Source organism: Gasterosteus aculeatus, chromosome 16 (assembly GCF_964276395.1).
Source record: "Gasterosteus aculeatus chromosome 16, fGasAcu3.hap1.1, whole genome shotgun sequence".
NCBI lineage: Eukaryota > Metazoa > Chordata > Actinopteri > Perciformes > Gasterosteidae > Gasterosteus > Gasterosteus aculeatus.
This window is the reverse complement of record NC_135704.1, coordinates 690,943-704,716: the sequence shown is the minus strand read 5'-3', so window position 1 is coordinate 704,716 and position 13,774 is coordinate 690,943. Positions and strand designations below refer to the sequence as shown.

Sequence of the window (13,774 nt, the reverse complement as noted above, 5' to 3'; positions counted from 1 at the left end):
GCAAGTAGGCAGGGTCTGGAAATTGTAATCTTTGCAATATAAGCACAGATAAAACACTTCAGCACATTCAGCTATAATTAAATGTCCCTGAGGCTTAATAGCAGCATACACGCAGCGTTCGATCTCTTCCTATCCCTCTATATACCCATTTATTCAGATAAGACAAAATAGAATCACACACTCGATTTCCCATTTTTGTGGTTTAATAATATTACAGATTTTGTCAGCAGAATTGCATGCAGGTGAGGGAATGGTCATCGTAAAAAGGGATGAAACCACATGACCGTTATCTCTAAGCAACAAGGCCAACTCCGCTAGTGTCTGACGGAGGAGGGCTGTGGGAGACGAAACTTGGCCATCTGGACATCCAGGTCTGAAAATGTGTAGGGGTTGTAGTTGTGGTGCTGGTAGTTTTTATAAGTGCTGTTGTCAAAGGCCTCATCGGGCTCCGGAGGTGCCACTGCTACAGCCTCTGCAGAGGGAGAGGAACAAATAAAAAGGGCCTGTGAGAAAGTGTGGCACAAAGGCTGGTATACAAATCATCCTACTGTCCATGCATTAAAACAACAGCAAAAATGACATTACAGGTCATTTAGCTGATGCTTTTATCCAAAGCGACTAAATATTATTAGAACTGGAGTGGTATTTCTGGTCAGCTATAAAGTTACAATAAAAATGTGACTTGCTTTGTTAAATATTTTTAAAGAATCAATTTACATATCCACACATACTGGCAAAGGAAGATTGTGGGGCATTTCCTATGGCAGTAGGTCACAATACTGAAGGGCCATGTTTGTGAGAGGAAACTATGTGAATGACATATCTGGCTGAAAAAAGATTGCTCATACTGGTGGAGGTAAGCCTCAAATGGATTAGGTAAAAAAAAAATCAGTGTTTTGATACTTTCATTTAAACCGAAGGGCATCATTTTTTGATCTACTTTCACAAACCTAAAAACGGTCTCCAACCCTGTGATAGCAAAAGTTATTGATAACATGTGAGAAGGTGACAATCTCGGACAGATACATTTTTGACATATTTGTAGGTTTCATCAAATGAGCAGCATGTCCCAAAGTTCCAAGAAAGAACAGATTCACAGAATAGTTTATAGTTAACAGGATGACAGAAATAAACAATTAAAATCTATGACTAAGATGAGGAGGATGTTGTTCAACGAGGCCAGTTAGTCACAGAAGTGTAACAAAGGGCTGTAGCTACAGGAGGGCTACATCTCACTTGGAATATAGACTTTTCTCTCCATTCTGATATTCCAGAGAACGTCTCCATTGGTTATATTCTTTATCAATTATTGGTTTGCAGCTTCTAATTATTTTGATTTACAGTATTGCTATCATGACTAGCATCCAGAGGTTTTGTAGAAACATCTTGGTTACTGTGTAATCCTGCTTGCTGAAATACTTTCACTAACCCCTCCCAGCTTCTGTCACAAACCACTGTTTGATGATAGGCCCTCGCACATTACTGTTAGCAATAACATAAGCTGGCACAAGGAATACAGACAATATAATCTTAAAATCTGATACCCTTAATTCAAAAAGAGATATAATGACCAGAATGAGCCAAAATTAGCAATTTATCAACAAGAGTAAAATATGAGAGACATGTTCCGGGTAATGAATAAGGCTGTCAACGAATATTCTAAATTCAAATATATATTCGAATAGTTGTTCCATGTATACCACAGCACAGCTCACTCAGAGCGTTCAATGTCGGAACTGTGAAACTTTAATAATATTTGTTTCAATCACTGAATGAAGTTTGGGACGAGAATCGCAACCTTAAATTGCTTGAACAAAACTCTTGATCAGCACTCAGCATGTTTATTGTTGTCGTTCATTTAAACCGCTTTGCGCAGAGAGTGCAATGGTGCGGGAGAGAGAGAGAGACCAAGGTCTGCGGTCTTGGTAATTAGTTCATTTACTTATTTTTATGTTGTTAAATTCTAACTTCATTTTGAGCAATTTTGACAGCCCTAGAGATGGATGGCTGTCAACTGCTGCAATTTTGTTTGATAGGTAGTACATTGTTGGGTCATTAAATGAGGGGAAGAAAGCAGAAACCTGAACAGGATTAGTGTCATAGTATGAACCAAGCAACATCATACATTGACAGTGCAGCTGTGTGGGTGTATTAACGGAGGACACATGGAGACCTTGATTAGCAGACGGAAAACAAAATAAATGTTAGAAAAAGTGAAATGCAGCAAATGCATGAGGAAAAGGAATGCACCTGCAAGCATTAAAGTCCATGTAAACCAAATCCGCCCCATGCTAAACCACCATACCGAACACTGAAGCAACCGGAGATTCAATGTCACAATGGTAGAACTGAAGAAAACCGACAAGGCTACACTATAGCAGTACAGATAGAAAGAAGTATGTGCATATGTCTGAGCTCACAGATGCAGAGAAGAAAGGGGAGGCACAGATTTGGGGAACATGATGGTGTGGTGTGTACCCTCAGACGGTTCAACTGGGCCGTCCGCCTGTAGCTCCTCTCCTGCAGCCTCAGCGATCACTGGAGCAGGGTCCACCAGCTCCTCTGACCTCCCCACAGGAGCAGAAACTTCAGCCGCAGCCTCAGCCATCAATGGAGCAGGGTCCACCAGCTCCTCTGACCTCCCCACAGGAGCAGAAACTTCAGCCGCAGCCTCAGCCATCAATGGAGCAGGGTCCACCAGCTCCTCTGACCTCCCCACAGGAGCAGAAACTTCAGCCGCAGCCTCAGCCATCAATGGAGCAGGGTCCACCAGCTCCTCTGACCTCCCCACAGGAGCAGAGACTTCAGCCACAGCCTCAACCATCAATGGAGCAGGGTCCACCAGCTCCTCTGTGCTCTCCACTGGGGTAGACACAGTAGCTGCAGCCTCACTGGCCACTCCAGCAGGCTCTGCAGCAGTTTCAGCACAAGCTTCAAAAGAGGCAGCTTCTCTGAGGGTTTCAGCAGAGGCACTCTCATCCAGAGTGTCTTTCTGGGTCTTTTCTGATGATGCAGGCTCAATAACATTGTTAGTTGGATATTTTACCTGGTATTCGGTGTTGGCCGAAGATGCATGGTCTTCCTTAACTTTTGAAGCAGATTCCACTGCAGCTTCGAGGCCAGTGTCTTTCGTAGCTGTCCAGATCTCAGGAACAGGGTCCACTAACTCCTCAAAGCAAACACTGGGCACTTTGACAGTAGCTTGAGCTGCTTCTGCTGCTGGAAAGACCTCCTGTGCATCCTCCGCAGCACAAGAGAGACCAGATTTAGGTCCTGGTCGAACCACCTTAGCTTCATTAGTGTCTTCCTTCACCTCTGAAGTGTTCTCTTGGACTTCTGCTTCTTCTTTCACAATGGATTCTGATACCGGTGGTGGGGAGGTCTTTGTTTTAGTCTTCACTTCTGTCTTCTCTTCCTCAGAGTCAGAGTCTGAATCAGAGTCAGAGTCAGAATCAGAGTCGCTGGAGGATGAGCCATCAGCTTCTGGTTTGCCTGGTTCGGAGGAGGCTGCAGCAGCTGAGACTGATGCAGAGGTTATACTGCTTCTATCTACCAGACACTTAGTAGCTGGGGGAGCTACGTCACCTACAGGTGGAGCGGTGTTGGTAATAACCTGAGCAACATCTGGTTTAGCAGCTGGAGCCTCTGCTACCTTTAGCTCAGCTCCAACTGGTTCACTGGTAGCAGTGACTGCAGCTATAATTGTGCCCGCTGTGGCCACTGGTTCAGTTACGCCTAGAGTGTGTGTTGGGAAAACTCCTGACTCAGAAAGTCGAGCTGGGAAGGTAACTGTTGTCTTATAGGCTAGCAAGATTGACCTCTCTTCTGGAACTGCTGCTGCTGGGGAAAACAGTAAACGGAACAGGATAAGTTAAATAATGCTAACATTTACAGTAGGGTGGCATGACTTCCAAAATGTATCCTGCACAATGTTTTGTTGTAATTTTATTGAAGTGGGAAACATTGAAAATCCACAAGACAGTAGATGGATTACCTATAATGAAACATTTAACACATTACTAACAAGCAAATACAAACCTAACCCAAATAAGGTATTTTGGATGCAATAGGGGACTAGATGAGAAAGCAAATATTTACCGTAGGGAACATTTCGTGCATAGTAAATTTTAAAAAGTAACTAAGTAAATGCATTTCCTGCAGGAAATGTGTTGATGGGCCCCCTCGTTATAGTGGTAGGGGAAACACTACTACTACTACTACTAGTAGTAGTCATTTTAGTATTAATAGCAGTATAAATACTACTAGTAGTAATTGTAATAGTAGTACTACTACTCGTAGTATTTAAAAGAGCAATAAGTATTTAAGCATGAGAGACGGAGCATGAGCGACGGAGAGGAGCGAGCATGAGCGACGGAGAGGAGCGAGCATGAGCGACGGAGAGGAGCATGAGAGACGGAGAGGAGCATGTCTGTGTGGTTGCCAGTGCAGCTGTGATCGTTCACAAGCTGAGCAAAGGGCAGAGAAAATAACAGATTTACCTACAATCAACACCTCAAAAGCCTTAATTTAGCAGCAAAAATAATCCAAAAATGAAAGCTGCGAGCAGTGGTGGAGGGTCCTCACTACTCCGCGCACGTTGGGGCACTGGCCAGTCCGCCACAAACACGGCAGAGAACACCTGCGCATTGAGAAAAGGCGTCTAAGAGGCAGACCTTGTTACCTGCGTGCAGCGACGCTGGGAATGGCACTTTGCAAGCTTTTTCTTTAACATTATTAAGGTATTTTCTGACTACATTTGAGAGGGTTCGGATTAATATGGGAGGAGCAGGCAATAAAAAGGAAGAACATGTCACAAGGTGGCGCTGTGACTGGGATTTAAAATTATATGGATGTCCACAGGGAAAGGAGGTCATGACATATGAGAGATATGGAGCAGATTAGATAAAGTAGAGTTAAAACACCTCAGATTTTAAAGGCAAATGGGGGGTTTTTGCCGAAGCTTTATGCAATTCTCAAGATCACACTGCCCAAATTGGAAAAGAATCGCAGATTTAATATCTGAGAGGAGTTTTACAACTCGAGAAAAATAGGCAGAATATAGGCTAAACATATTAGGCCACACCCCTTAGAGGTTCATAAGCTCATATGTTAAAATAATGAACAACAAGCTTTATTTGATTTCTTATGACATTGAAGCAATGATTTTCCACAGAAAATGTATCGGAATCAGCGTTTAGGCAAGAGTGTGTTTTTTGCTAAATTCACTCAATTGTAGATCATAAACAAGAGCACACGTGGGCCAAATCTCAAGTCAATTAGGCAAAAGAAAACAGGGGAATAAACTTAACTGTTAATGTGGCACTTTCAAATTTCTAGGCGCACTATAGGAGACATTTCTCCATACCCAGATGCACAACCCCAAAAATATCAAATGTTTCATTATGCTTGATACGCATATCAAATTGAACAATTTGTTTTGTGTAACGCTGTTGCAACCTATTCTTTGCAGTAAACAACGATGGTGTTTTTGAGGTCCTAAACATGCTCAAATTGTAACTAAACGTGGAACATACATTTAGAGCCATAGATATAGTTGATTTTAATGATTCAAAATGGTATGTCGGCTCAATAGCCCCTCTACAAATATTCATTTAAGCAGCCCCAGCACTACGTTTGACGCACATGTGTGAAAGGATTATGTAACACATACATGTAACACATGTAAACTGGAAAGAAAGGCCATTTGGGGGTTTTATGATATCCCAAAAGTTGTTCATTTTGATATGTATATCAAGCATAATGAAGTTTCCTGTTACCGTGGTGACCTGACGTGATTTTATTTTTTCCAATGGCAGAATTCAGAGATATTTGTCACCAAATTTGTATTGGTCTCTATGGAGCGAGAGTTGGACTTTCTCTCACTCTCGGGGGGCTGTTTACAAATGTGTAAGTCTGTTGGATTCCATAGCCACATGTCTACCACTAAGCACAAGATGTCCTACATTTGATCCAAACATAAAACCATGAAGAGTGAAAATTGTGACATGACGGGAAAAAAAAAAAAATTGTAGACCAGATTCTGAAGCTGCTCTCCACTTTAGGTTTTCAGTCTCCACTCTAGCTTGCCACTTACACACCCATGTAAATCTCAGAAACGGTCTGAAAAACTCATGAAACATAGTCAGTGATATTGAAAACAGTTACATATAAAAACGCTGAATAGTTTTGAAAAAGTAAAAAAGTAGTTTAAAATAAAACTCCATTGGAAAACTGGATTTGAATCAATTCAAGCACACGAGATAAAAATCTGAAAAGTCATAGCACTTTTCTCCAGAAGGAGCCAAATATTTTAATAGCTGAAAGTTTGAAGGAGACAAAAACGTTCTAAATACGTATGGAAGAAATAGAAAGAATAAAGCTTAGAACGACAGTATTTGGAATATTTAAAAGCATTACAACAATAAAGCTTGGAAGAACAATAGTTGGAATGCTTAAACAGCATCCCAACAATGAGCAGAATTCAAATCACAAAGAATATTTAGTATGTATTAGGTACAAACTAATGAAATGGGGGAAAAAACACAATAGCAAAGAAAAAAAGTTGGAGCCCAGTGTTTCCCCTAACATTATAACTGTGCAATAAAAAATAACTAGAAGATCACGCAGAAAAAAAAGAGAAAAAAAAAAAAGAGTGTGGCCTACAGTACCCGAAGATGTTGCAATATACACATGCAAGTACAAGTCAAACCATTGGGATTTCTAGCCCTTTGAAACACAATGATAAACCCACCACCACTTCAAAAAAGTAAATCCAGCGGTTATGATCGTGAGCACTTCATTGCTTGTATCTATTTATAAGTCTAAATTGAGCTTTTCTGTAGTTCTGATTATGTTTGTTGCATGTTCATCTTATTTCATTGTAAATAAAGCATTTCTTTAATGATAAGTGCTGTAAAAACAAAGCATTATACGTTTTTAACTTCATGAAATCAACAGAACGCATCGAACTTACCCTTTCTTACAGCCTTTGCCTTTTTTGCTGGCTCCGCAGGTTCTTTAGCCTGAGTGCAGAGCCAAGCAGCCGAGCGATTCCTCAGAACGCCCCAGCTCTCCAGCTGGAGACACTGCAGAGGAACAGACAACTTCCTGTTAGAGTGGCAAACATCACAGACAACCGCGTTCCACATGTAATATGGAGCGGAGACTGAACTACCGCAGATTGAATTCCTTAAATAAATAAATGTCTCTCAACCCCCCCTACATAATCATCCAGATATTTGTATCCAATGGTTGTAGAAGTCCTGTTATGTGCAGGATTCGCGAATAAGCTCAATGCCAATTTTCACAGTATTTTGCTGTAAACTGCTGGTTAATGGGCTGTATTTTCATATCTTCTCTCTGGTCCTTTAACCTCTCACTGCCCTTCTCTAGCAACTTGGGGTAGTGTGCAGTGGCGGTTGCTGGATTTTTTTTTTTTGGTAGAGCCATCCAATCAGTTTCAGTAAACATCCCAGTATGATTCAATGCAAAAAAGGTATCAAACACACACTAGTACTAGGGCTGTGACCGTTAAGGCAACAAAATATTTTAACGTAGTTAACGTTTGTTTACTTCCGGTCCCGGAAGTTGACCGCGGAAATGAAAACGGCTGCTAGCCCTACATCAACATGGAGCTAGCTTTTTGTATTGGAAGTAAAACAAACAGTGGTCAACGTTACTTGCTTATATGCATTGCTTTGTTCTCAGTTAATATCGCAGTAGGGCCGACCATGCAGCCTGCCCTTCTGACAAAGGAACCTTCCACCGACCATTTCGGCTTCACTCTAATATAAATTGCCCTAAATATAAAACACTTCCAGACAACGGATGATGATCCTTTGAGGGACCAATCTGCATGACGCTTGCGTCTACTAATATCGGAGTTCCGTATCTTCGTTGTATCGTTTAAACGGTAAAAGGATGTATTTAGATGTCCAGCGATATTAGGTTTAAAAAACAGTCGCGGTGTAACACCGGAATTGTTAAGTGTCACGTTGACATGGCGAAGACGTATGATTTGATGCTGCAGCTCTGGGTTGGCGGTCGTTAAGTACGGTGAATGACGTCACGCTGGACTCCTTAAGAACCGTGGCGTCTCGGGGTTCGTGCGAAGGAGAAGACGCGTGTCGCGGTCTCGAGTCTAATGTATGCTGGCTTCTAGGAAGATACTCGTCAAACAAACAACACGCAAAGTGGTATTACCTTGACGGAATCCAGTCGCCCTAAACGCAGCAAGGACGTCGCCATTTCGTGTTACTGGTGTATTGCTCCGACCGGAAACTAGGAAGTGAAAACAACAGTTCCGCAACAAAAGTGTTACGGTCCGTGCACCTTTTGACGGGCTGGATTCAAACAGCCCTCCTGACTTCTAAACCTAAACACTTTCCTTGACCTCTATGGAAAATGTCACGAGGTCATGGAAAGATGGTTGGGATAATTCCTGGGGGTCCGTGTTCGGTCCTTTTCATGGATCCTCTTACCGTTTAAACGATAAAACGAAATGCAACTCAAGCATGTACCAGAGTAACATTGTAAGACAAGTTTTAATACAATTAAATCATCCTTGATTTAGTGAACAGAGCATAGGCGGTATAAGGAGAGGCAGAGTAAACATGTTCCCCATCCCGACCAGTAAACAGCAGTATACGTGTATTTAAACCCTGGATTTTATTATTTTTACTTGCGTCTTTGTTCATTATCTCTTTGTTCATTATCTCGGTCACTTATTTTTGCCCGTAAACAAATTTAACCCCACGGTTACACATACACATAGACATTTGATTTGCCCTCCTTTATGTTTTCCATCTCAAAAGGGTATTGTAGTTCGTTTGTAGTTCACTAATTTCGTCCCTTAAAATAAAATCTTCAAAATAAAAAATAAAAATAAGAATGATGCTTTATTGGATACAGCAGTGTATGTGGTCTGATCTTTTCTTACACACTTGTTCTTTTAAGCCCCTTTTGAAGATTCCTGTCACTTTTATTGAACAGGATGCCCCCCACCTTTATAATCAATTACAACAGCTGCTCTGTCTGGTTTAAGCTGAGTCCGACAATTATCAGGCCAGAATAAATTAAACACAAAATGAATCAATTAACTTATCTTTTCTGTTGAGTCAACATAGAAGCAGTGCCGCCCCTCCGAAAAAGTCTGGAATAAGAAAAAGGCTTTTAAGGCTATAATCATTTACACCACGCAAGATTATATGTAAAGAATATATTGATATGAGACCAAAACATTCAATAGAAGGGAGGAACATAGGTTTACTCTTGGAAATCAAATTGTTTGATATATGTGGGGTCTCGGTGCAATCGAGGAACTGCCCAAAAATGTGGCTTTGAGGTGGAACTAAAATGAACGCTATCAGTGAACTTAAGGCTATTTTCAAAAACAGTAACAAATCTGAGACACAGCATTGGACCAACATTAGATCTTTGCACCCTTTGACCTTTTTCGGTTTAACCATTCAAATGTAGTGTGACAAATAAAGATGTAGATTCATTTTTTTATGTTTAATTTGAAAAAAAGGATGGTGTAGTTCAGAAGTAATAATAAGTCATTATATGATGTATAAAACTATGGTTTCAAATGAACCATTAATATCAAATGAAATGTAACGTAAGCATTGAATGCATCTGTCTCAGTGACCAAGATAATTACAAAGACACAAGTAAATATAATTCAACTTAAGATTTGAATACACGTACCCTGGTAGGGGTGGTAAAAATGTTCACTCCGCATCTCATTTGGTGGGCTGCATCCTTGTTCGGCCCAGCCTTCACAGTGGACATGGACTGGGTCGTCCAATGACTGCATCTGCTGAACCAGGCGGTCTCTGAAATGGGACAGTCTGGTCTATGGGGGACTTTTTGCTTCTGTCATCAGCTTTTCCTTCATTGCTCCCATTGCTTAGCAACCTGCTGGCTTGACAGTAAAAGCCTTAAACCCCCCAAACACATAAAATGCAGATAGAGAAGGTGACCTCCTTCTTTTTCATTTAATGTAAGAATATATGCTTCTCCTCCAGAGTATGATATATTTCAGGCTGGGAGAAGAACATTTTAATTTTTAATGAAAATCAGTTAAGCCATGTACTTTCAGCTAAAAGTAATATTGAGAATTTAAGGAGAGGAGATTCTATTAATAAAAACCACAACAGCAAACAGTTATTAACTTCTGTTTAACGAGTGTTTTCTTTAATATTTCTTTCATTCCTGACACACAATCAAAATCAAATACTGTCAAAAAACGGTACATCAATGAACATACTAATGTACTCTTTAAAAATGTCATCTCCTCGTTACCACCTCTAATCCCATGTCATGCTGATAATCTTGTAAACAACTTTAATTCCAAACTTTTGAATGTTATAGATGACATTGCACCTGTTATGGTTAAAACCAGTTCTAGTAAGCAAAAGGCACCTTGGAGAAAAGCTGCTTTTGTAACAGCCCAGAGGAGAGAGTGCAGGAAGGCTGAACAAATCTGGCGGAATACAAAACTTCACATTCACCATGACATCTATAAAGAGCGCCTCCGGGCCTACAATTTAGACTTAAAAAGTGCTAGGGAAACATTCTTCTCCAACATCATTAACAACAACACTAATAAGGCAAAAACCCCATTTGAAACTGTTGACAGACTGACCAACCCCCCGACACAAATACCACCTGAACTCCATTCCACACAGAAATGCAACGAGTTTGCGTTCTTTTATACTGATAAAATTTAAGGCATCAGACGCGCCATTAATATCTCAAACTAAAATGTTGGATCACCACCCTATTTAGGCAAAAGTAACACAGCAATGACGACAAGCTTTAATGCCATAGACTCTCAAACTCTAGTGGAAATGGTGACACATTTAAAACCATCCACCTGCTGTCTTGATGCTCTACCTACCACTTTCTTTAAGAATGTTTTTGACTGCCTAGCAACAGACGTATTGCAAAAAGTTAATAACTCTATTCAGACAGGCCATTTCCCAAAAGCTTTCAAAACTGCAGTTATTAAACCTCTCCTAAAAAAGCAGAGCCTAGATGCCTCTATTATCAACAACTACAGACCAATTTCAAATCTACCTTTCATAAGTAAACTAATTGAGAAAGTTGTCCTATGTTGGGGGAAAATTGTTGAGCCTGCGTGGGGTGAAGCTCTCAGGAATGTGACCTTTGATGTGAGCCGGTGACTTAAGGCAGTCCAGGGTGAGATAAGACACAGATGAAACCATACGTGCCCTGACTGACCTTTTAGATGTTGTTGATTGTCTGGGTCCATAAAGGGAGGGTCACGGGGTCACCCCTACATCATCTGGTACTTTTCCAACACTCCTCTTTGAGAGGTGGGCTGTCCTGTCCTGAGGCAGCACAAACCCCCCTGAAGTGTATATAAGCTCCTGTTCTCCTCTTCAGCTTTGTCAGATCTTCCTGCTCCTTTTGGGGGAAGGAACATCTGTCCCTTTTCAGCTGAATTGTAGTCATTTGACTTCTGTCTGTGCTCACGACTTGTGCTGATGATTTCTGTATTCTTTTTTCTATATTCTTGTTAATAATAAATACTTAATCACAAAGCAAGCTCAAGATACTTTTGATTTCTCACATGAGCTAAATCCACAAATTTCCACCACAAACTACAACAACTTAATCACTTCCTGGCTTCAACTGGCTGCCACGACAACTTCCAGTCAGGATTTCGACCTCTTCATAGCACCGAGACGGCCCTTATTAAAGTTGTAAATGACATCCGTCTTAACACAGACTCTGGCAAAACTTCAATATTAATGCTATTAGACCTCAGTACTGCATTTGATACTGTCGACCACTCAATACTTTTGGACAGGTTGGAAAACTGGGTGGGGCTCTCAGGCACAGTCTTAAGCTGGTTCAGGTCATATCTACAAGACAGGAACTATTTTGTTTCCATTGGTGACTTCCAATCAGAAACAACCGACGTAACGTATGGAGTCCCCCAAGGTTCGATCTTAGGGCCGACTTTATTCAACATCTACATGCTCCCACTAGGACAAATCATGCAAAGAAATAAAATTGACCACCATTGCTGAGCTGATGACACCCAAATCTATGTAGCGCTATCACCAAACGACTATCGCCCCATAGATCTTCTGTGCCAGTGCATTGAGCAAATCAAAGACTGGATTTGTCAAAATTTCCTACAACTAAATGAAGACAAAACTGAGATCATTGTATTTGGTGCTAAAAAAGAAAGGTTTAAAGTAACCCAACACCTTCACTCTCTGTCCCTGAAAACATCAAATAAAGCCAGAAATCTGGGGGTTGTTATGGATTCAGATTTACACTTGGAGAGTCACATCAAATCAGTAACAAAATCGGCCTACTACCACCTCAAAAATGTAGCACGACTTAGAGGGCTCATGTCAGCTCAAGACTTAGAAACACTTGTACATGCCTTTATAACTAGTAGGCTAGACTATTGTAATGGTCTCCTTGCAAGTCTTCCAAAAAAAACTGTCAGGCAGCTCCAGCTTGTTCAGAACGCTGCTGCTAGAGTTCTAACAAAGACCAAAAAATGTGAGCACATTACACCAATTCTTAAATCCTTACATTGGCTCCCAGTATGTCAGAGAATTCATTTCAAAATCCTACTGCTCACATATAAATCACTACATGGTTTAGGGCCAAAGTATATCACTGATATGCTTCCACTACATAAGCCTTCAAGATCACTAAGATCTTCTGACACCAATCTGTTAGTGATTCCCAGAGTAAATACAATTCATGGGAAAGCATCATTTAGTTACTACGCAACAAACAGCTGGAATAAACTTCCTGAAGATTTAAGACTTGCCCCAACTCAGACACGTTTAAAACAAGACTGAAAACTTTTATGTTCAGCTTCGGCTTCTGCTAAATTTTACCTACATTGCACTTTTAACCTCTGCTTTTAATTAAACAATTTAAATAAGATTCTAATTTATAATTTTATTTGATGTTTATAATAGTCTTTTAATTCCTGCATTTTATTTCACTTTATTGTATGAAATGTTATAATGTGAAGCACTTTGAGTCTGCCTTGTGTATGAAAAGTGCTATACAAATAAAATTGCCTTGCCTTGCCTTCTATGGAGACTTATTTTCCCTGTACACGATATGAGCTATTTCAACTGTAACTTAAGATGTTACACAATATGTCCAAGCTACAGCAGCTGAATGTCACCACACACACCATTCTCTCTCAGTTTAATGCTGCTTCCTCCTGCTCCATACAACAACTAAATGTAAAGTTAGTTTATAACGACACAACACAATAGGAGAAAAGCAACCGTTTAACGTAATAGACTCAGTGATTGGGCGGGGGACATGACCGAGTTGTAACTTACACGACATCGGCTACCAACGTAAGCAATTTTATAAACTAAGATGTGATGTATTATATCTGTTGCTATTCCAGGGAACTCCCACTTCCTGCTCACCTGTCTCCAGTCTGAATAAATGGAATCCCTGTCAGCCCGCACTGCATGCTGGGACATGCTGGGCCGCAAAGGATAGATCAGATGTAACAGAACACACAGCCGAGTCGCTGCCGGAGTGACGTATGCGGCCGGGGAATGATGAGCAGCTTTAGGAGGATGCAGCTGCTGGATAATCTCATCTCCAGTGGGACTCGCTTGGCCTAACAATTATGCCATTTTGCCCTCACGCACAATATTCAATGTGTGTTTGTTCAAATGAAATACCATCCAAAGACAGAGTCATGATTGTGATGTTCCCAAACAGCAGCAGAAATACAGATGAA

The 13,774-nt window shown here is 40.8% G+C and overlaps 1 protein-coding gene across 4 annotated transcripts; it reads right to left on the bottom strand.

Annotated features, from left to right (window-relative positions):
- Positions 1–185: 185 nt before the first annotated feature.
- On the bottom strand, positions 186–8,365 carry ndufv3 (NADH:ubiquinone oxidoreductase subunit V3). 4 transcript variants are annotated; one of them, XM_078091261.1, is made up of 5 exons: positions 8,203–8,364; positions 6,974–7,085; positions 2,784–3,840; positions 2,479–2,639; positions 186–472 (listed from the first exon to the last, which is right to left on the bottom strand). In XM_078091261.1, exons 1-5 carry the CDS (start codon positions 8,245–8,247, stop codon positions 315–317), a joined length of 1,533 nt encoding a protein of 510 aa, XP_077947387.1. In that variant the 5' UTR covers positions 8,248–8,364; the 3' UTR covers positions 186–314. The 4 variants fall into 4 exon arrangements, with proteins under 4 accessions (XP_077947387.1, XP_077947388.1, XP_040058027.2 ...); XM_078091262.1 differs by having other exon boundaries at positions 2,784–3,837; XM_040202093.2 differs by having other exon boundaries at positions 2,479–3,840; positions 8,203–8,365.
- Between the last annotated feature and the right edge of the window lie 5,409 nt (positions 8,366–13,774).